The 23,503-nt window shown below is 35.6% G+C and overlaps 1 protein-coding gene across 3 annotated transcripts in view; it reads left to right on the plus strand.

Moving 5' to 3' along the window:
- Positions 1 to 20,690, plus strand: part of FSTL5 (follistatin like 5) — a 290,553-nt gene extending 269,863 nt beyond the window's left edge. For all 3 annotated transcript variants that reach the window (XM_054202954.1, XM_054202953.1, XM_054202952.1), the window contains one exon: positions 19,683 to 20,690. In XM_054202954.1, the coding sequence (XP_054058929.1) occupies positions 19,683 to 20,385 (703 nt within the window). In that variant the 3' untranslated portion in view covers positions 20,386 to 20,690. The remainder of the gene's footprint in view (positions 1 to 19,682) is intronic.
- Positions 20,691 to 23,503: the final 2,813 nt, after the last annotated feature.

Genomic DNA, 23,503 nt, shown 5'->3' on the forward strand with positions numbered 1-23,503 from the left:
TTTTGGTTTAGTCTCATATTTTCTTAATTTGGGTTACTAGTTTAAAAAAAAAGGAAAGAAAGGGATTGTGGTAAAGTTTAGTATATGTTCTTTTGAATATTCACATATCCCCAGCTAGAACAGTATGTGAACTTCATTTTTAAAATGAAGAAAAAGATCTTTTGAGACTGTTTTGACATATGTAATTTATCACGTTTTTAGTCCTTATCTCTACCTCATTATTCATTTTCTACTGGTCGTCTGCCCACCTTGATGTTACCACATTTTCTGGAGTGACAAATCTTCTTAATCCTATCCTGTCTTGTACTGACATTCAGGATCATCTTTAGGAATGTCTTTTGTTCACTATGTCTGTGCAGCTAGCCCTTTCTTTGACTTTTATTGCTTTAAAAATGAAGTGTTTTTTTTTTTTATTAAATTGCTAGCTCTCCTTTCCTACAAGGTACAAGAAAGAAAAACACATTTGCTGCCAAGACTACAAATATAGTTTTGCTGAGAATAAGTTCCTTTTTGATGTAACACAAATAGTTTCATATATGCCTGGATTATAAAAAACCTAGAAATTAAGGTGGTTTCCTTTGTCCTAACATTTCTTGGGTTATTTTCTTGTGAACACTGTAATCATTGGACAACAATTTGCAATAATTAAGTGTATTGTATATACACACTGCAAGTGTTCTGCGGGAGAGCCCTCAGACGATTCATAGACACCTGCAGCACTAATACCCTTAAAATTAGTGATTTATCGCTACCCTGTGCAACTGTACACTAAACGTGAGTCAGAAGTCCCAGCCTATGTGTGGCATATTAAAACAAATCAGGTCTTCCAGTGAGATGTAAAAAAATGGCTGAAGAAGCCAACATACTGTCTTGTCAGCTACGGGGAAATTTTCCTGGTTATTCTTTGCACAGGGGTCATTTGAAGATAATCTTCAACATGAGCCTTGGGATGACAGTCCATCTCCTTCCTCTGGATCTCTAGTGAGATATGACTTAAATGCTCTGCAAGTAAAATCTTAAACTGAAATAGTAATAAAATAAATTAAAAAAAAGAAAAAAGAAAAAATAGAAATCAAAAATAAGAATATAACTTAAAAAGGATTTCAGGCAGTATATGATTTTTGTTATTGATATGGGACTTTAGTTAAGAAATTTTGAGCTTTCTCTTGTAAGCACTTACATGATTTATCCAGCTGAGTTACAGAAGACAATTTGCATAGACTCTCTCCCACACGTAAATGTTTGAAAGATTGTATCACTTGTGATTTTTCTGCCCGGGTGAAAACTACCACAATAATGAGGATTGATAAACAGGAATGAGGCTTTTTTTGATGGTAGAATATCATTCACTTTGGCCAATCAGCATTAAATATGCAGCACTCATTTTTGAGAGTCTAGAGCTAATCTTATTAAATATGATGCAATCTTATTAAATATGATGTGGGATAAACTCAGAAACAATGCTTCCATTATTGTCCATTACTGAAAGCTTAATAATGCTCAAAAATTATTTATTTTATAACATTCATTCCTGTCTCTGTTGCTTATTGTCTAGGAACAGACAACACAGTTTAGTTCGAGGAGGTCCCTTTATTCTAAGAACACAGCACTTACCAGGATTCCTTCAAGCCCTTGTAGAAATATTTCTTCCCTTCTGTCTTGCATGGCATGTCTTGAAGTTCTTGATATCCTTATTTTTCCAAATAATGGTCAGTACGTTCTGAGAGAGAAAGATGTTAGAATTGAATATTAAATTCCCTTTTGAAATACTCTATGAAACCCTATATTTCTTTGTAACAATTTTATCACGTAAACTTGTGAAGTGTATATGACTTCTGATGGATTAGACCTCTGCTAGCATCCATTTGTCATCCTAAAAAGATATTCCTAAATCCGCATCCACAATTAAGAATAAAAATAGTATTGATTTTCATTGAAAGCAAGTTATATCTATATATTAATTTTCCTCTTTCCTCACACATAATTTATAAATTTCAGAGAATTCCTGTTATTGTGTAGACATTTTTTTCTTCTAATTGGAAAGGTCCAGATGAGATATTTAATGTGCAAATCTCTAAGAACTCAGAAACCTGAAATTTTCAGAACCCAGAACTTCTTCCCAAGCAAGTGTATAACCAAATAGTCAACACTTTTAGAAAATGAGACCTGCCATCAAATTCATCTTCATCAGAACTGACCTTTTCAGTAATCTAACAGAACTGATAGTGTTGATCTTGCTTTACACTGAAATTACTAATTTTCCATAAGAGTGACCCCATAACTTTTCATTCTTTGTTTTTTAATTTTCTTTTTTTTTTACAAATTTTTTCCCCATTCCTATTTTTTAGGACTACTATGCTAATATTTCCCAGGTAAGCTATCAGAGTCACACGTTACTGCTGCAAATGTTATTTCTATCTTTTTCAGGAGGCATTTTTAAATATTTCATTTACAGTAAACGCAGCAAGTAAATAAATAAAATTGGTGAAGACAAAAATCTTTTACAGACTTGTGTGAATATGTATGTTCACACACACAACACTTACAAAAATTGAGAATTATCAAGATGTTCCGCCAGATGTAAATATGTCCTTTGTGCTTAATGCTGTTATATACAAAAATAAAGGAAGGAGAAAAAAGCACCTTTTCTGATTGAAAACAAGAATATGAAGCAAGTGTTCTTAGTGTTGTAAAGACCATCAGGAACAAAATTAGGAAAACAAACTTCAAAGGTCAAAGACTGTTATAGTACCCAAAAGAAAGCCACCATTTGTGCTGATGAGCAATAGCTGCTAGGCAAAATCCACTTAGGCTTTTGTTATCATCAAACAACAATTTCTGAACTGCAGAAATTAAAGAAAGGTCTTTTCTCAGCAACCTGCCAGAAATGAACTGTTCTAGGCAAAAATAGTTTTATAAGTCCTGAGGGGAAGACTGGTATGCCCTTGCAATGGGCAGGTGCTGACAGGTTTTGAAATCTGAAACACTTCCAAAATGAAAAAAAGTGTTTTTTGTCTAGAGGTAAATATTTTATTTGTGCAATATACTAGAAAATGACAATAAAAGAGAAATGGTGTATTTTATAATTACTTCCGTAAGGAAAATTAATTGTGTCATTTAAATGGTAGGAATGCAAGGCATCTGAAGCAAAATAAATCAGTCTAAACAGTCTTCCTTAAATTCATCTGTGTACGGATATAAAATGAAGAGTAATTTTAACAAAGGAAATAATGGTTGCAGTGTTGTAGTTAAGTTCTTAGGGAATCCTTAGAGGGAAAAGTGCATGGTTTTTTTTCTTGTGCTGGTGAGGAACTCTCAAAGGACCAGTAAAGGTGACTGAAATGTACACCTAAGAAAACATTTCTTAGACCAATTCGCCTTTTTCCTTTCCTTAATTGTTAATATTTCCTTCTGCAGAGCTACTGTGGATAACTTCATCAGAAAAATTGTTTTGTATATAACACACTTCTATTTTAGAATTTTGTTTAAATGGTAATACTTTCCCATGTTGCCAGATTAGAAGCTTTTTTTAGGATAAGGGTCTACCCTGACCCTCTAACAGACTGTTCATGGGCAGTAAGTGGAATTTACTTTGAGTCCCAGAAAACTTTTGGTGAACAGATTTGATCAAATTTTGTACTAATAGAGATTTATCTTCCTGGATTGATTTTTTTTTTTTTTTGCATAAATTTTGAAAAAATGGTCCCTAATATATAGAATGCTGAGGGGCTTTAAACACAAATGTTTTTCACTCAGGGTGAAGTAGATAATGTTTATTATTATTTTCTTGAATTAGGTTGTACAGGTTAAAAAGCTCTTTGCTTCTTGTGACGATAATTTTGACTGTAGCTCATCTAATTCTCTTCTCTTTTACTTACTTTCTGTGTTGAGAACATAATTTTCCTTAAGTGTTTGATCTCAGATCTCTTTAAAAAATATCTATTGACTTTATGAGGGTAATCTGTGGGTGTAGGGCCAGAAACAAAAAGGAAAGAGGACATCAGGTTTTATATTATCAATCTCCTGGTTCGAGGTAAAGCAGAACCAACTTTCAGTTCAGTAATTTTACTTTCCAGCTAAGCCTCTTCTAACTCTGAAATTAACAGCATATTGTGCAGAAAACTGTTTGTTCTCATAGTGATAAGACCTATGTTTATCGTTAATGCCAAGGAATGGTATGCAGAGAGGCTCTTGCTTATACTTATTCCTATAACAGCCAAGGTCATCTGACTTTGTTATTTGCCCCGTTGGAGGGTTGGAAACAGAAAAGCGTAGAGGGGTCCCACCTGCAGGGAGGAACAGACAGGACAGGTGACCCAAAACTGACCAACGCGATATTCCATGCCACCTGCTCCACGCTTAGTATAAAAGCTGAGGGATCAAAGGGTCAGCCCTTTCTATTCAGTGGCCAGTGTCCGAGGAGGACCCCATCTGTTTGTCTGCCTTTGATCCTGATCTGTGTATTCCTGACTCCAGCTCTGGAATCCAGTTCCCACACGTCACTTGAGTCCAGTCTGGGACTTCCCCAGTGCCTGCTGCTGACGTCATCCTGGGAGCTTAATACAGTTTTGTATATATTGTATCTATTTCTGTTATTAGTATTTCATTAAAGTAGTTTAGTTCCTTCTAAACTCATAAATCTCTTTATCTCTGCACCTCCTCTCTTTGGAACGAGAGGTGGGGGAGAGCATCTGTCTTCCATCATTGGCCAATCCGGCCTAAACCCCAACAGTTTTCATCATCATCTTCTGTTCTGTCAGTTTTTCTGAACTCATCAATAAATACGGTTTGACATTAACGTATTATTTTTTTTAAAAAGTATAATGAAATTTATCCTCTTTTTTTCTAGGAAAAATTTTCATAAGCTTTTCATTTTTTCATTTTTTTAACCAGTGCATCAATATTTCCTCTTTTGTAACGAATGCAGTTGCACTAGTAAGCAATATATATGGCTTGTCTAGAGGAAGAAAATAACATACAGGAAGCCAGGTTGTTAATTTACAGCTTCTTGGCAGCTCCACAGTAGCATCTTTCTTGGCTATTCTTTGTGCGTAAGAGATGCAAACTAACTTGCTCTGAAGGTGGAAAAAAATGATACCTTGCAAAAACAATTTTGAAGATGCAGTGTTAGAATTCACATGACTTTGGAACTTTGTATGGAGTATCTGGTCCATTATTAATTCATACTTTACTTAACTAGAATTTCACATCAAAATGAGATTGCATCTTCACTAATTTTTATAGCTACAGGTCTCAGTATTACCCTTCAGTCTGAATAACAGCTGGAGATAGAGTATTATTACGGGATGAACTGAAGGTTTTCAAATGCAATAAATGAAAATAAACTTTTTTCATACAGGGCTGCCCTAAGTCCAGCCTTGAGTTTCAGTTCTTCTTCATGAATTTTTTTCTCTTGTGACCGTTGCTTTCGTGTGTTTTGTGTGATAACCTTGTATAAATCTTGCAGTATTATAGAGGCAATGTATAAAGATAAGACAAGTTGGGCCTAACTGTGGGATAGTTAGTTCAAGTAGAAGTACCTTAGTAGGCTTGAATTTCTTCCTGCGTTACCTACCCAGGACCCATGCTCTAAAATGTGAAAAAATATGTAACATAGGTGATGTACCATTCCCTTACACGGCTTTCATAGTTCTGTCTGCACAAACAGAAATGCTTCTAAAAATCATCTTTTAAAAACAGGACATTTCCTAAATTTTTGAAATTGGTAGATATAGCATGATTACTAGCCACATTCCATTATATCTAATATTTCTTGAAAAATATTTGTTATAATTTACGAATACAATGTCCGAATGAGTGATACTAAAAGTTGTATGGTGTGATTACGTTTTGGTATTTTGCAGTAGACTATGGTGTTACTTCTAGCCAGACTATGGCAAATACTTTTAACAGTGACATGAGAATGTAGTTTACTAAGATATAGTGGTAAACAAAGTTGCTTTGGGAACAATCATTTATAAGATTTGCATGCAGTTCTTAGAGCTCTGCAAAACCCTAAGATAAAAATGAAAGGCAGACTCTGAAGAGGTTTTGTCTTTTTGGTGGCTCTCTATCCTTGAGAAAATATTGAAGCTGATCGTTATGGTTGGAAAAATACACTTTTTGTGGAAAGCAAAGTGAATTAACGATTTTTCTGTAAAAGCTACCCTTTGAGAGTTGTGAAAACCATCTTCAGAGATCCCTGAAAATTCTGTGAGGGATGTCCTTTCTGCTTTTAGCTCTGTTTTGCATGGAGACTTACACAATATTCTTCTCTCTATCCAGGCACTTGTAGCAGTGCTAGCTGCTCCTCTAAGCAGTCATTTTTATTTCTGACCACAAGGGCCAGCTCTAATAGCATCTACAGCTATGCGATACCTGAATTTATTATAAAGGCTCGGAGAAACAGACAATCGCATTTCAAGCAGAACTGTAGCTCTTACTGACATCTTGATATAGTGTTAGTCATTTAAACTTCAGTTTTCCAAATCTGTGCAAATATTTGTAAGGCTGTTTTTGGCTATTATGCTTTCTTGCTGATAGGATGCTTACGGTGAGTGTGAGGTTCAGATTGTCAGCACCTAGATTGAGGTGTGAAAATACAGAGTATCCCTGGGTATGAGCCGTCTGTCTTCTGCTATAGTTTATGGAGATCTGGTCTGTACAGAGAGTGGATTCTAGAAGGCAGTTTTGCTTCCACCCCTACAGGGCTCTGGCACTGGTCATCTTAAATTCTGTAGATTCTCTTATCTGTATGGACTAGATCTCTGCTGGCAAAAATAGCAACTTAAAAGTTTAACTCATATGCAGACATGCATAGTTATACGTAGAAATGTAGGTGTCCACAGGAAAGGAATACTTCCTGTGGAGAGTGATTTTTGGAGTGAGGAGTTGTGGTGAAGCTGAACATTCATAATGGCAATTCTGTAACCTCCTTATTGCCCACCGATATGATCATAGAGGAGGGAATCAGCCGTGCTTAATTAATACTGCAGAAATTTGGGGGGGGGGTGTTTATTTCAAAGCAGTGAGGATGTAACTATAAACAGATCGATATTTTTATGTACTCTGGAAGACACAGGGTTAATCCATGGGGTTTTTTTGGTAATTTTTTATTTCCTCCTTCATATATCAATTTTTAATAAACTGATGAAAATACTTAAAATTACATTGTCCATTGTGTCAATGTACTCATTACACATGTATTCTTAATCTAAAGTGCACCTTTTTTAATGTAAGGTGTATTACTTAAAATCCTTATGAAAACTACCCAAAATTGAGCTCTATGTGGCTTGAGATCTAAAACCGCTATTCTAAATGATACATGATACTGAAATACGAGTATTTAACTATCTAATTCATCACCTGTGTCATGAAAACGTTTAAGTTTAACCCTAAGCGGAGAGAGGATGCTTATCCCTTGAGAGGACAAGGAAAGGTCATCACTTTCAAGGCTCCTATCATTTCACCTGAAAAAAGCATCAGTGGGCTCCTTATAGGCGAATTTGGAAGATACGGGATTGTGCAGAAAGGAGCAGTGAAAACACTTGGAGCGTTAAAATTGAAGCCCGGAATATGTGAGGCAGAAATTAGTTTTACTCATCCACTTCTGGTATTAGAAGAAAAAACAGTCAAAGGAGGTATGCCCTAGTGCGTGTTTTTCTCCCTATATTTCAACTGCATACTGAGATAATATACCTGCTATATGTACACATACACATGGATGCATATTTATGTTACTTTTTGTATCAAATAACACACACCTCCATTAAAACTCTGCAGACCGGGAGTAAGTAAACTGCAGGTATGCGAGAGTCCTGTTTCATGCAGTCTCAGCACTGCATCGGTGTGGGGTTTTTTTTCCTCTTTTATTCCTCCCTCTGTCCTGTAGGATTTAGGTGATAGAGAAGGGTCGGACGACAGGGGAATTCTTAGAGTCTTTTGCTACAAACCTATACGCAGTCATAAGAAAATGGTAGCAGAATCCGTGTCAGTTTTAATCAGCATTAAATTAACTATGAATACAGCAGCTCACGAGGTGAGTGTTTGCGCTATGGCTGTATCAACTGCCTTCAGAGAAGGCTGGACAATATACAACCTCCTTGTGTAACAGGTATGTATTTTGATTTGAAAACAATGTCAACCCTTTCCAGGTATGGAAAGGGATATTAGAATCTGGCACCGCTGCAGTACAGACAATAATTACCAACCTTCTGGCATTAGGAATAAGTTGCTCACTAAGCCTTTGCCCAACACTAGAAAATAGGAAGAATTTTACTTCGGTACTACTGGGATGAAGATGGGGAGTTATGCATGTGAGTGTGACATCTTGTCCTTCCATAGAACTGGGTGAGTCACTAGAGATGTCAGTTAAGTTTCTGGTTTTCGGTTCATTTACCACTACCAATACATAACACATTCTACCCATGATATTTCTACAGTACATTTTGTAATTAACTTACTGAAATCTAACTTCTTATTATGGAACAAACCCACAGAAAACAGAGCAGGCTTTAAATTGTTCACTCACGTTCAAAGCATTTTTGGCATAGATAGAAAGAAGAGTCATGTAACAAAGATATAAGAAGAGAGAGATATTTAAGAAGAAAAGGAGTTCTTGTTCATTCCTCAGAAGCAAAATATTCCCATTGTGCTATGCAATAGTCAAAGCTACTTAAGCTGAATGGACTTGATAAAGAACTTGACAGGAATTTTGTATAAAATCAACATTGCTTTTTCAAAAACGTGATGAACTATTTTTCTACAGTAACAGGGGGATTGGATCGGGTTTGAAAGTAGCTCACCACCTTAAAGGGCAATGATTCATAAGTATTTTGGACAGTGAAAGGGGGCTAACTATATAAATCCTGTTAGGGTAACATACTCTACGGTGTACATTTTTTCATAAGTGAAAGTCGTCTGTTGTATACCATATAAGGATTTATATTAAAAGATAATTTGTTTTTATACTTTATACCTGTCACAAACAATGGAATTTAAGGTGATGTAAATTTCATGAAAAATAATGTGGAGATTAGGTGTGATAAGAGAGAGTAAGACTTATGAAAACTGGTAGTGGGGATTTATAACAATAATACCCAGTAAGATTTCCAAAATTAATACCTTTTAAATTATGAGTTCAGCATTCATGCTTCATGACATAAGTTACTTCTCAATGATTTGCAAGTTCCTGTGAGGAAGTTACTCCAAAACCATTTGTTGAAAGATTTTTCATACTCTGAGACGTTTGATACTATGATGAAAGAGAGAGGAGTATAGCATTAATCTGGCTTGCTATAGAGATTCCTTAGTTTGTCAGCTTGGCAACAAGAATTTTTAGGTTAACAGTTTTGCAGTAGTTGCGGAAATAGGATAGTGATAATTATGATAATCATTTTGGGGAAAAAAATTATACAATTCATGGGTTTACTGTTCACTGTTTTTGTGTTACATGCAGGCTTACAGTTCCATAAAACTAGGGCCCAAATGCCATATTTTAAATATATTTAAAATGCTTTAAAAATACTTAAAGAAATCTGTATATGTATATTGTGAATGTATATTGTGAGAATATAGAAGTATTAATAATTTATAACATGTTGTTAACTTAGTCATAATTATCCTACTCTTAAATATGTCTGTGGTTTTTTTCATTAAAATTAGGAAAATAAGGCACTCATCCATATAAGCTTCACTTCATTTTATTTTTTTTAAATGCATTTCACCATTAACAACTTTTAGGGTATTCTTCCTGTCTCTTTTAAGTTAGTTTGGACAAGTCATTTTTATCTACCTCAGTTCCCCTTTATCTGGGTACTGTGAAGCTCGTGAGCTTTTATGGAAAGTTAATGACTCCCTATGCTGTGTTGACCCCAGCTGGCAGCTAAGTCCCCACCTAGCAGGAGCAACGGCTACTTTGTAAGGATTTTTATTGTTGAACATGATGTTGTATGGCATGGAATATCCCTTTGGTCAGTTAGGGTCAGATGTCCCGACTGTGTCACGTCCCAACCGGTTGCCCACCCTCAGCCTACTCACAGGGAGGGCAGAGTGAGAAACAGAGAAGGTCTTGATGCTGTGCAAACACTGCTCAGCAATAACTAAAACATTGCTGGGTTATCAACACTTTCGTTCACAAATCTAAAATACAGCACCATACAGCCTGGTACGAAAAATATTTCCATCCCAGCCAAACCCAGTATACTACACATAGAGAAAGTGCTGTAGAGTTGCTAAGTATTATTATTCCTATTTCTCTTAACTATTTGTCACATTGTATGGTTGAAAATCTGGGATTAAAATCTTTATTATTTATTCATATGGAGTGAGTGAAGAAAGAAACAATCTCAGATTCCACAGGTCTAGCATATCCTCCAATTGGAGTGATACGCCCACAGGCTGCAGATTCCCACTTGCATTAACTATAAAATAAATTATTGGAAATGTGGAGATTTGCTCTCATGTCTTGCAGGCCTGAGTTGCGCAGGATCCCAATATGCATTCTGACAAACGCCTTTATATGCTGTCTGGTATTGTGCATGGTTTCACTGCGTAGAAGAGACATGAGGGTTGAGATTCTCATAAATATTAATCAAGGATTAATGAACAGTGGGAGGCTTCTGCATATCAATCTATATGAGAGGAAACTTTGCATTAAATACAACACCATCTATCCATAAATCATTTGGGAAAAGTGAAGGTACTCTCAAGTATCACTTGTTTTCTAACAGCCTAATCATTAAAACAGTACAGAGGTGACAGACACAATTTCATTGCATGATTATGAATGGCTGTATTTTTTTAATCCTTCTAGAAAACTAAATGCTTTTGAAAGGTTCTAAGATTATGGTAGTTTTGGCGGTTGCAGAACAGAATGAAACATAAAGTAGTAGTGCAGACTTCTTTATTCAGATTTAATATCTTTGCTTTACTTTGAATGGAAAAAAAAAAATTAGGGTGGTGAAAGCTCAGCCTATGCACTTGCTGATTTGGTTTACTGGGACCTCCAACAAAACTCTCTTAGTAATATCAATTTTGTGAAATGTCCCTATTACACTGGGCCTATAGACACCACTGGAGGACAACGTTTTGTTGCAGCTGTGGTAAATCACGCTCTTTTATTACAAATGGCTTTTTTTGGGTCCCCCAATCTACTAACCTGTGTGATCCAAAACTGCCTTTAACCTTAGTGACTTGCAATATTGTTTTCTGACAAGTTTGGTAAGTATTTTTTTTTTACAATTGCTCTTGCCTCCTCATCAGAAAGATGAAGGTCAACCTGGCAGTGAAACCTGAGTTAATAATCTGATACTGGCATGCTGAGAAGGCTCTTAACAGAAGGGAAGTACAGGGAGATTTACCTGGTGGTTAGATGGGGGCAATCAGGCTATTGGACACTGGGCTAAAATTTATTTGTGACTGATCATTGCTATGTGCAAGCAGGTAACTGTTCTGAAGCAGGTCTCTGTGATCTATCACTGTTCCCCCAACCTATCCACCATGATCTTCTACATTTAGATCAATAAACCTCGAAGGAATGACCATCTTAGCTTTAGAACATCTCTCTTCCCAAGTCAAATTATAGCTGTTGTATAGTTGTAACATTACACAAGCAATTCACAAACTTCCTGAATTTGGGGACCAATGACCAATGTGTTGCCAAGGGGGATGTTTATTTTGAAGATATGTGTGTGTGTGTGTGAAAGATCAATAATTGTAAAAGTTATTAGTAACTCACATGTGAAATTCACAATTAAGTAGGACCAGAAACAGTGTAAGATAAATTTTAAAAAACCCAACTTTGTTCTATACAGTGGATGTAAAAGTGGCATCTAAATCTCAGGCCTGCTGAAAGACAGATTCCTCTACATAATAGTTTTTTGTGTGACTGTGTATGAGTTAAGGTATTGTGTAAAATCCCAATTAATTTCATGAGATTCGAAACGCTTGGCTGCTTCTTAAAATATCAGCATCAAATGACTAAGTAGTATAACATTAAAATCTACTGTAGTTCTGCAATTTTGCTTGTATGAACAAAGCCAAAAAAATGGTGTTTCATGAATTCACAGGCTAGAAGAGACCATGAGAACATCTTGTCTGACTTTCTGTATATACCATAGATTTTAAACATTTGAAATAGTCATCCAGAGATCAGATAATGAATCTGATATTTCTAAATCTACATTTACTTGGTTTTCTGCAAATCTTCCAAAAAAGAGCATAGACTTTACTTGGAGATTCCCACCAAAGAAAATTCATCACCTCTGTGGTAGTTTGTTGCAAAGGTTTACCATCTGCATTGTTAGGAAAAAATACCTATTTCTAATTTAAATTTGTCTTCTTTCAGTCTGCAGTCATTACTATAATTCCTCTGTGAAATTAAAGACAACATTACTAAACAGTATGCTCTCTCTGTTCAGGTATATATACGTTGTAAATAAATCATGTCTGAATTATATTTTTCGTAAGCTGAATATACGGTCTCTCTCAGACTATTGCTTCAAATCATTGTCTCCATCCCTCAAATACTTTTCAGATTTTTCCTTGCCCCTAATTCTTTAATATTCCTTTTTAGAAGAGCAGAAATAAAACAGCATAAAGCATTCTTAACTTGGTTCTCCCCAGTGTGGAACACAGATATGAGACTGTTGCATTATTCTTACCTCTCTCTGTGTATTCCTCCAAGGACTGTGCAGGAACTTTTGGGTCTTTTTTTTTTTTTTTTTTGACTTAGACTCAGATCTCATATTGACCTGCATGTCTGCTATGATCCTTAAATCCCTCATAGTCACTACTTTTCAGGATATAGTTCTATACGCGTATCCTGCATTCCGCATTCACAGGTACAGTTGCTCAAATTTACACTTGGCTACGTTTAAACACATTTTGCTTAAGTGAGTGACTGAGCAATATAATGACTTCCCTGTCATTTTTTACAACCTTAGTGTCCTCGACACATATTTACATTGAAATCTCCTATGAAAATTTTGTTATCAGATTTGGTACCAAGCAGAAGCAAATCTTCCCTGTAAAATTATAATTCTGCATTGACAACTACTGTTTAGTAGCAGAGAAATTATTTTTCCTTCAGGTATCAGTTTTTATTCCAAGAAAGGTATGCTCTCCTGGTATTTAGTTACCTTCAGCAAGGTTTTCTAATAAAAAAAAAAAATTAAATTAGGTTTGTCTGACAAAGTTAATTTTTCCATAGACCCACATTGACTGCATTATGTTCACGTTTTTCTGTAGTTGATTCTCACTTTATCTATTTTATTATTTCCTTGGGATACGCATCAAGCTATTCCACTTAGCTGGGATACCCGGCTTTATCTCATGAATATTTCAACAACATTCTAGACTTTCCAAATTTTCCTGTTATTCTGCGATTTATTAAAATGTTAAGAGCTAGTCAACTCTTTCAAAATTATCAGGAACAAATTGTCTAACCTGACAAATGCACGTTCCTGTAAAAAACCTGCTTATCATCTTCCTCGATTGCTGGTGGTCTGGAAAATACTTCCTCGCCTTCAGGAAACAAAAGTATAATTTCTCATTCTTTGGGTTTGTATGCTATACCAGACATGGAATCCCTAACTTTCCTTATCAGTTTTCTTCAGTTCCCCTTTTCCCTTCTGTATCTTCCTTCCAGAGCTTCCATTACTTTTTCCATCCTTATGCCTCTGCCTAGCAATTCTCATAGACTAAGAACCAGCCACACAAACCTCACAGGCACATGAACAAACAGACCTCTCTCTTGATTTGTTCAGCTTCTCAAAACCCCAGCCACACACAGCTCTCGCTGACACAGGCAGACAAACCAATATATCAAACACACAGCTTGCCAAATCCTTTCACGTCCAAGAAGACTGGCAGCTTTGAAAGTATTTTTTTCCCCCACTTCCTTTTCATCTGTATTGTTGGACTGTTTGGGTATTTATCCCTTTGTCCAGCTTTACTGGATTTTAATTGGGGCATTGAAAATTTACAGGCAATATGAAAAGCTGAGAAGGAATTTTTTGAACAATAATATTGATAAAATCCTATTAGTTCTAATAAATTACTTTTGGCAGCCATACTTCTGGTTCTGGCGAAGGGCAGGTCCTTCGTGAAGGTTTACCAGCTTCCCACGTGGGATCTTCTCTCCCACCCAGGTCCAAAGTTCTCTCTAATTTTAATACTCACAAATATTAGTTTTACAAAGTGCTTTCCTATATTCTTTTCCAAAAGGATATAGTTTAATTGTCTGTACTTGCTCCCATCTGTCTCTTCAGGACCTCGGTTGCAGTGGTTACCCGTAGCATGGTCAGTTAGAAACCGTGTTGGCCCTTAGATAACTTGTATTTTTCACTCAGACTTTGCCAATGGATCATTATATAGCCTTAGGCAAGCGGTTCAGTTTCATTCCTCACTTGCTGTAACATTTGTGAAGCGCTTTGCAATCAGTAAGTAAAAACTGCTACTTAAGTTCAATGTATTATTCTGCTCACATCGCTGATCCTTTAGCGTACTCACCTCCAAGGATATTACCTTCTAGGCTAACATTACGTCTGTGTCCAAAGTAGTGGGTTTTTAAAGTCTGAACTAGAAAACATTGTAAAGCAAAAAGTCTTTAGCATGCTAACGTTATGAGAAAGTAGAATTATATTTTCCTGGGCTAGAGAAACTGCTACTTAAAGAAAGGAGTGGAGGGCATATCTCACAAAGCTGTGTTTTCAAATTCAGAACTGAGCAGGACACAACGGATAGCATGGATAGTTGTGATAATTTTAAGTCTACAAAGTTGAGAAAAATGAAGAACGTGAAAATGAGCAACCACATTAAAAAAGATATGTATTAAACCGCCCTTTGCACACTTTAAAAGTAAGATACATTATACATTGTAAATGGGTGTCCAGGTATAGATGATTATCAGAATATATATGATTAGCTGCTGCAGCAGGAGATTATAAAATCAAGTATCTTAATAGCTTCAGAGCAAGGGACAGTAGATCTCCTAAGTGCAACAAATACAGCATCAGGGTAAGGTTGTTGCAATCTTGAAGCCGGTTTCTTTAGATTTCAAGTAAACTCAATTACCAAATCTGAAGTCACTATTTAAATTGCAAGAACAATCTATCCAAGATACTGTAAGCGTTTTACTAGTGGCTTTTGGACTGGGATCTAAATGTTACAAAAAGATGGATGAAGCTGCACAAGAAACTGAAATGTTTCAGAAAATTGTTGTTGAAATACTTGAGACATGGTATGTTATCAGCTGGTTTGTGTTTTAAAGTGCGTTTGCTGATTCGCTCTATAATAAGGATGTGATTAACCCTGAAGATCTGGAGTCCCTTGCTGTAGACAAATATCCTTTTTTTAAATCTAGCTGTGCTAATGGGAAAGTTCATACCCACATTCTGCTCTGGCTCCTAAACGATTTCATTCATACCAGCCAAGTTAATCGTCAGACTGTACTTAAAGCATTTAAATGATTTGACAATAACTAAATTCATCTTAGTGGCAAGCACCGGTGAATGCTTATGCAGACCTCTTAGCTGGCAGAATTTAGGGCACTTGTCTAGCAGAAGGTACCAAGTAATGAGAAGAGGACAGAGCAGTGGCAGCATCCTCCTCCGCGGGGAAAGCGAGCTGTTGAGTGTGAGTCCTTCCACACATTAAACTGATGCATCAATGACATTTGAGTGCCAAAATATCACATAAATTGATCATTAACACTGCTTAACCAAGTACTCATGAGTAAGGCAGATTTCTTTGAATCAAACTGATTTAAATCCTTCATTTTGATTGTGGTTTAAATCATCGAGTAAGAATTGCTGATTTAGATAACTGATGCTAATCTTGTTTTGCATTTTTATATTAGTTCAGAAAGAAAGGGTCACTTTCATCAACTGGAATAATCTTTAAAATAAATAGATTTGCAAGAAGCTTGAGATTTCTTCTTTTTATTTCTCAGGTTGATATGTGATATATGAAAACAATCGTTTAAGGGTTTGTCCAGTTTAAAATATATTTATTTAGATTCTTAAATTTGTTTCGTGGTAGAAAATGGTTAAAAATTTTATTTATTTTTTTTAAATTACTTGTGTTTTGTCTCAAGTGGGATAGAAACTAGAGTGCACCTCAGAACATACAGCAAAATTTTAAATCTTTTTCCTAGGTTAAACAAAGGTACTATGAAATATGATGGACACATATACAATAAAATGTGTCAAATATGTTAAATTACTGATTTATTACAGAAAACAATTTTTAACTATGTTTAATACAGATTCTGAAGACAATAGGCCAAACTTTCAAAAGTATTTATATAGTTAATCATATAGATGGTGTCTGATAGGATTTTCAAAATCATATAATGGCTTTTGTGTATGTTTACGTAAATCTCAATCCAATGTCACTTGGATATAAGTCTGTGTTTTAAGTACCTACATAAGTTAAAAACAGCTTTGTGAGAGCCTTTTCTTTCTCTTTTAAATAAGATTTCTTAATTTTTCCCATTATTTTGTATTGGTATACTGGAAGAGAATGTTTTCAAACCCCAAGTCAACTTACCAAACTCAAACAAAAAAAGTTTTCTTTGTGTTTGCTTTTGAAATTGAGATCAAAAGTAATCAAAGCAAAAAATGTCTGCACTGCGCACTTACATTAAAATATATGAAATAACACTGTAACAGCTGAAAATAAAGTATTTAATGTATTCAGTACCTGCCATCACATTGACCTAAAATTGGATATTTTCTCTTGCCTTCACATACCTTTAACTCATTAAAATAATGAGAATTGAGAAGGGTTGATGAGCATCATATTTATTTTTTAATTTATGCAAATGACATCACTAATTGATAGCAGATTTATCTTTTAACACAAATATTCAGAACATAAATTTTAAAAATCTTATTGAGCAGGAGCAGACCTAAGTGAAAAATCCATTTTTCTTTGAAAAAAAATATTTTTACCTATTTGCCTCAGAAGTCAAGTGATTTTAGTATATTCCTGATATTCACCAATTTGTGTTATTGAGTTTGTCTTCCCAGAATTGTATAGGTTAGCTCACTTTTAAACAAATTTCTCCATGCTTGGATTAACTGGTGTAATTTTTGTGCCCCGTGTTACGCTGTCCCACAATAATCACATATTCTCCCGTGTATCCAGTTTCTCCCTCTAAAAATACCCTAATGTGTCTTGCATGTACCAACCCTCTTGCCCAGCAGTATGCTTTTCTCCACATACCTTCTCTGTGTTTTCTAACCTGCCACCTGTACCTGCTAAATATAAGCCATAGAATGAATTCCTGCTGAGTTCACGCCGTGCTTCCCTCTGCAGGAGCATGGTTATCCTCCAATCGGGTCAGCCACCAATCTGCACCACATGAAACGCCCCCCACCATTACAACCTCTGCTCCTCCGATGTGGCCAATGGCTTCCAAAGCAGTAACACTGGAGTAGGGCAGGGATGAAGAGAGAGCAGTGTGCGTGTAATTCCATAAACCTAGTTGTATTAGAAATACAGCTGAAGATTGATTATACACAATAAACTTGACAGGGCAAGAAGTTTGGTTGAGTTTATGTCGTGTATAATATTATCTCTTAACATAACCTTCTATGTCTGTTTTACGTTTTCTGATATTTTTTTAGTGCTTGTTGTAGCAACCTAGATATTTCAGGGGTTTTTTGCATATGATGTTAATGAAACCAACAGTAATGATAATGTCTAGCCCTCAAGTCAATTCTCATCCAGAAAACAAGTCCTTTTAGGATGTACTGGGTTTATTGGTTATCGTTTTGCAGGAGTAAAGGTTAAGTAGCAGATTGTCCAGAATGCCGTGAGTGCTCTTGAACAGTTCACTCGTTGTTTTACATTGGAGGCTGTTATGTAAAAGACAATCAATAACCTAATTCCATTGTCCTTTTGTAACCACTGCTCATGTGTGTAACACTGGTTATTTAAAAATGAGGTATACCAACAATATTTGAAATGTAAGAATGTTGCTTGCTATTTAACCTCATCTATAACAGGATGATTCTGTACATAATACACTACAAGTTTGTTTCTCATGACCAAAAAATGCTTACTACGTAATAACGCAATCAAGAATCAATGATTTTAGGTCTGCCCAAAAAGATTAAGAAAAGGATGATGTAAGATGGCCAAAACGGCTAAAAATCAAATTCTGCCTGATGATCCTAGTCTATGACAGAACGACGGACCTTGTGAAAAGTAACAGTAATTGTCAAGTTATCATCTTCACATAACTTTCGTAAAGCTTCACTCACCCTTTTTTCTAACCAAGACAATTTAATTCAGTTTACGTGTATTTATAAGTGTCTGAATAATCAAAGAAAAAAATGATCTCATAATCAACTCGACTCATAATGATGAGCAGTCTAATTCACACTGGCCCGTTTTTGAGTGGGAGTTGTCCCAAAAGAAAGCCAGAGGTCCCTTCCAATTGAAATCACTCTATAGTTCTGTGATCCTACGATATTGAAGCAGTATGCACAGATTTTGGAAGGTGAGGCTAAAATTGAAAACATTCTTATATCAATTCAGTAGGAGGTGTAAATATAGTTCACACTGTCTTATGTTGGAGGAACTGGCTGAACAATGTCCTGAAACCTTTCTACCTGTTACATTAGTGGTTCACTGATGAGTAAATATATTGGGGTTGCAAAGCATCGTATGAAAATCTTGTGCTATGGTCAGCTCGATTGTTGGAACATTCTGGATGTCGTAGTGCTTTATATCAACAGGATGTGATAGGTATTTTTAGATTATATATCAGCAAGCAGCTTCATTCTTAGGATCAAAGATTCAGAGGGAAATGTTATGTTAAAAAATGTGCCAAAGGAAAACAGCTGTTCGGGAAAAGTGCTGTGAATGCTACTTATATTATAAGCAAAACTAATATACTTCCACATGACTCTGTAATATTTAGAGCGGTGGCTTTTGCGTCTATACAGTCAAATGATTGTGCATTCAGAACTTACATGTTAACATTAAAGAATAGTCAGGTAGTTTGTATTTAAAATGTTATAAACATTCAGCTGTAGGATTTTAAAGTTTAACCATATTATTCATATTCAGTGAAAATTCCTTGATGTATGGAAAAGCGTAAAGGGTCATTTAAATTGTAAGAAATACAGGGCTTGGGTAGTTCGGAGGCATAAACCTAAATCCTTTTACGATATTCATTGCTACTGAATTAAAATGAGGAAGATTCAGATAATTATCTGAATAACAATGAGCGCTGGGTTAAGTTGATGTTCCCAAGAAAGTGGAAGAGCTATATGAAATGAATTAAAATATATGGGTTGTACTATCTATTGATACTTAATCTTTTTCTCCTTCTTGGCTTTTGTAAAAGTTATAAGTGAATAGACATGCTCAGAGTAATGTTTACCTTTTCCCCTATGTCAGAAGGAAAAAAACCCCACTTTTCCCATTAATCAGATAAATGGGTTTTAGACATTTTATTTGATGTGCTCTAAATTACAATTACAAGAACACTAAAAATTAAATATTATAAAATGCCTAGTATGTGACACATCTGAAGCGGAGATATATAGCAATACAGTGCTGGACATATTAACTCATCTGCTTTGCCATTATAAATGGCTTCCCTCATTTGTTCGTAATGCACATGGTAGCTCTGACTTTCTTTGATTTTGTGCTTTTCCTTCCAGGTTTGGATTTGTTCTTCATAAGGATGAGCCTGTGCTCCAGAAAATTGATCTAGAAACTATGTCGTACATCAAGACAATTAGTTTAAAGGATTATAATTGTATTCCTCAGTCACTGGCTTATACACATCTTGGAGGATACTTTTTTATCTGCTGTAAGCCTGATACCACCGGGGCTGTCCTACCGCAGCTTATAGTGGATAGCGTTACTGATGCTGTGATCGGATACAATGGCGACGTAACAGGCATGCCACATATCTCTCCAGATGGACACTACCTTGTCAGCATTGATGATGCTAAAGGTCTCATGAGGATCCAGTCCATAACAATGAGAGGAGAAATACAGGATGCATTTGACATTCACACTAATTTGCACATATCTGATGTAGCTTTTCAGCCATCATTCACTGAAGCTCATCAATACAATGTCTACTGTAGCTCCAGCACGCAAACTGATGTTCTCTTCGTGGAGCTCTCCTCTGGCAAGGTTAAGATGGTGAAGAGTCTGAAGGAGCCTGTCAAGGCGGGCGAATGGCCTTGGAACAGTAAGAACCGTCTTATAAAAGACAGCGGCCTTTTTGGTCAGTATCTCATGACCCCCTCCAAGGAATCTCTGTTTATCCTGGATGGACGGCTCAATAAGTTAAATTGTGAAATCACTGAAGTTGAGAGAGGCAACACAGTAATTTGGGTTGGAGAAGCATAAGGATCTGTGTTCTATATTTACTGAATTAATAGTTTTACAGTACATTGCACTTAAATTACACCATTCTTCAAATTTACACAATTTTCATTTTAAATTGTTAGACCCTTCTATACCTGTAATTTCTTTGACTTGAACACAATTTGAATCAAATTCCACATAAACGTTACTAAAACAACAGCTATTTGATAATGGTACACCTTAGTAATTATTAGCTGAGATTGTGGTGTTTGACTGAAATTATCAAGTACTGAAATTGATGATAAATATCATACATTATTTTAAAGGAAGTGGGGGGGGGAGAAGCTTCAGGGAATTTAATGTGATACTTTGCATTTGTTAATGGAAAACTAAAATATGATAAAATAATATAAAATGTGATTCATATGATAAAATACGATTCGAATTTTGGGTTGGTTTGCTTCAGACACAAAATAAGAGCTGTTGTACAACCTCTGACTCCTTAAACTGAAATGTTATGTCCTGTTCTGTCCAGTCCACTGTTAAATCTTTTTGTGCCTTGAAGCGAAAGTCTCACATGAAAGGTAAAGCATAGAAATTGTATAATTTATTCCTACTGTGGCTACAGGATTGCTTGTCATTGGAAAGAAACTTTTGGTATCAAATTTCTAGTCTCAAGTTGTGGAACATACATGGAGAGAAAAAAAAGGAGAAATTATATTTGCAGTGTTTTCTGTTCACTGCAGCTGGAGGAGTTTATTTTTATGGCGAGTCTTAGTTGAGAGAGCTGCTTGCAGAAGCTTAACCTTTTTTTAGAAAAAAGTAGATGTTAGGTTTTTCAGCTATCACAGGGTTTCATCAGCAAGGAGTTTCAGTTCTACTAAAGAGAAACATTGCACTTAACCTTTCAGAGTAAACCAGGTTCTAAAAACCTGGCATCACAAAGCTTCATTTATATCATCGAGGAAACTGTTATTTAAAAGTAAACAAAATGCTTTTTAAGAAACTGAAAATGCAAAGAACTGAAATCTACAGTAGGTAATATTTTTGCTTATGCATTGTACCATTTATCCATATTTGTTAAACCAATTGGTTAACTCTCACCGAGTTTTATATTCCATGCATTGAATTGGATTAGTGCAAAAAAAAAAAAAACAACAAAAACTTTGTATTTTTTATAGTTTGTTTACTTAGAATTCTGATATTAGCAATGGTTAAACATATAAATGGGAAAAATAAGATTCCCAGAAGTAGAATAACAAGTCAGTGGGATCAGGAAGCCAGCAGTAAACAACTATCCAGACTTAGAGCAATGACTTAAAACTTTGGGAGTATTTTTATTTTTATTATGTTTTTGCTAAAGAATGCTTATAAGCTCTTAAACTGACCTCCATTTACTGAAGGCAATCAGAAAAAAATATCTTTTTTTAAACAAAATTTTACTGCAATTTAGATTGTGTAAAATTGCTTAGAAATCTGGAATTTTCTAGCATTGTAATCTTGTGTGCATTTAGCATCCTGCCCTGTGTGGTACAGTAGATCTCTCTTTAGCTTGAGCAAACCTCCTGGTAGGTAGATTTAACTAAGATAAGAGTCTGCTTACATTTCTAGCTACTGAATCTGTTTCCCTTTTTAACAACTTTTTTCCATTGTGAGCAAAGAAGAATCATGTAAACCGTCTGTTACTCACTTATTTGCAGTAGTCTGTCTCATGCATTTTTCTTCTGTAACTGACACCACATGGATGTTCTGTATGTAGAAAATGCTTGACAAAAGGAGAATAAACCCCATGAATTTTAAACAGTACTGACTTTGGTGAATGCTCCAATGTAGCCACACTGAACAGGCACGTAACACAGACTTTATTTGAAAGCAAGGCAGAAAGAAGTTTATCTGCCTATTATTTTATATATATAAATAAATGGATGTATTTATATATATAAAATAATATACAGTGCAGGAAGAAAACTTTTCAGAACAGCTTAACTAACTGGAAAAGTTTCCTTTGTCTGCTGCAAAGAAAAGCTACTCTATTAATGACTTAGGCACAGAGTAATTAGAGTATAGACAGGTGTCTATTTTCATGCCCAGCCTCTGGAGCCAAAAACCTCTAGTCTAAAAGCTATAAAAACAAATGAGCTCAAACCAAGAAGCGTGGCACTCCAGTAATGCAGCTTAACATCTCCCTGTCCAGTCTGCTCAGAGTAGATGGATTATACGCTTACTTTGCCCTCTCCTTGCCTAACCATTAACAGTAAAGATAAGAAGAACATGACGACAGTGAGGTTACCTTGACACTGAAAGCTCTCCTGTGTTATTCATGATCCCTCTCTATCAATAAAGTCCAAGTCAGTTGTCAGTTTTGGCAGCATCTTATTCTTTTGTATTAGCAACATTTGGCAATTGGACAAGCTGTAAAACTTGGATAAACTATGTTGCTTGTTATATGAAACAGGAGACAAAAATCTCTACCGAAACACTTAAGAGATTTGACTATGTCAATAATATCACAGTAATTTCTATAGTGTAGAAACTGTCAAAATCAGCTTAGAATTCTTGTTTGAAACCAAGTTCTCTATTTCCACGCTAAGAATATCACTGACTCTAGCTAAAGCGGTTTTGTAAAGGACTATTGCCAATTGCCTGTATTTTGTTTAGCTAGGCCAGTGTAATAGCTCAAAGACCATGGTTTGTTTCTTTGCCAGCGTTACAGAACTGAAACAGGTTTCTGGTATCCAGGAGTTGTTTGATCCCATTGAATAAATGAAAAATCAAACACTGTCTTCAGTGTTTCAAATTTCTCTTAATACAAACCCAGATGTAACAACATTTGGTTTTGAATCCTGTCTTCCCTAATTGCTGTTGGAAGCAGAGGCAATGAATGCCTTTTAAATTGTGGTACACATTCATATTTTATTTCACAAGCTGTTACAAACTTTCAAGATTTAGGATTTTCTTACGGAAATATGTTAGAGAAAAGTAGTGGAAGACAATGTAAATGTAATGGAAGAAGCCAAATGTACATGACAACAAAGTTCTGTTACAGCTCCTGAAAGTTTCTACTGTGTTCCTGTACGCTAACACATTTCAGAAGTGTGTGTGAGGACAAGACGGAGTGCTCTTAAGCAGGGACTGTGACGATAGAGCTGCTTTTGCGAAG

The sequence above is a fragment of the Rissa tridactyla genome, chromosome 5 (genome assembly GCF_028500815.1).
Source record: "Rissa tridactyla isolate bRisTri1 chromosome 5, bRisTri1.patW.cur.20221130, whole genome shotgun sequence".
Lineage (NCBI taxonomy): Eukaryota > Metazoa > Chordata > Aves > Charadriiformes > Laridae > Rissa > Rissa tridactyla.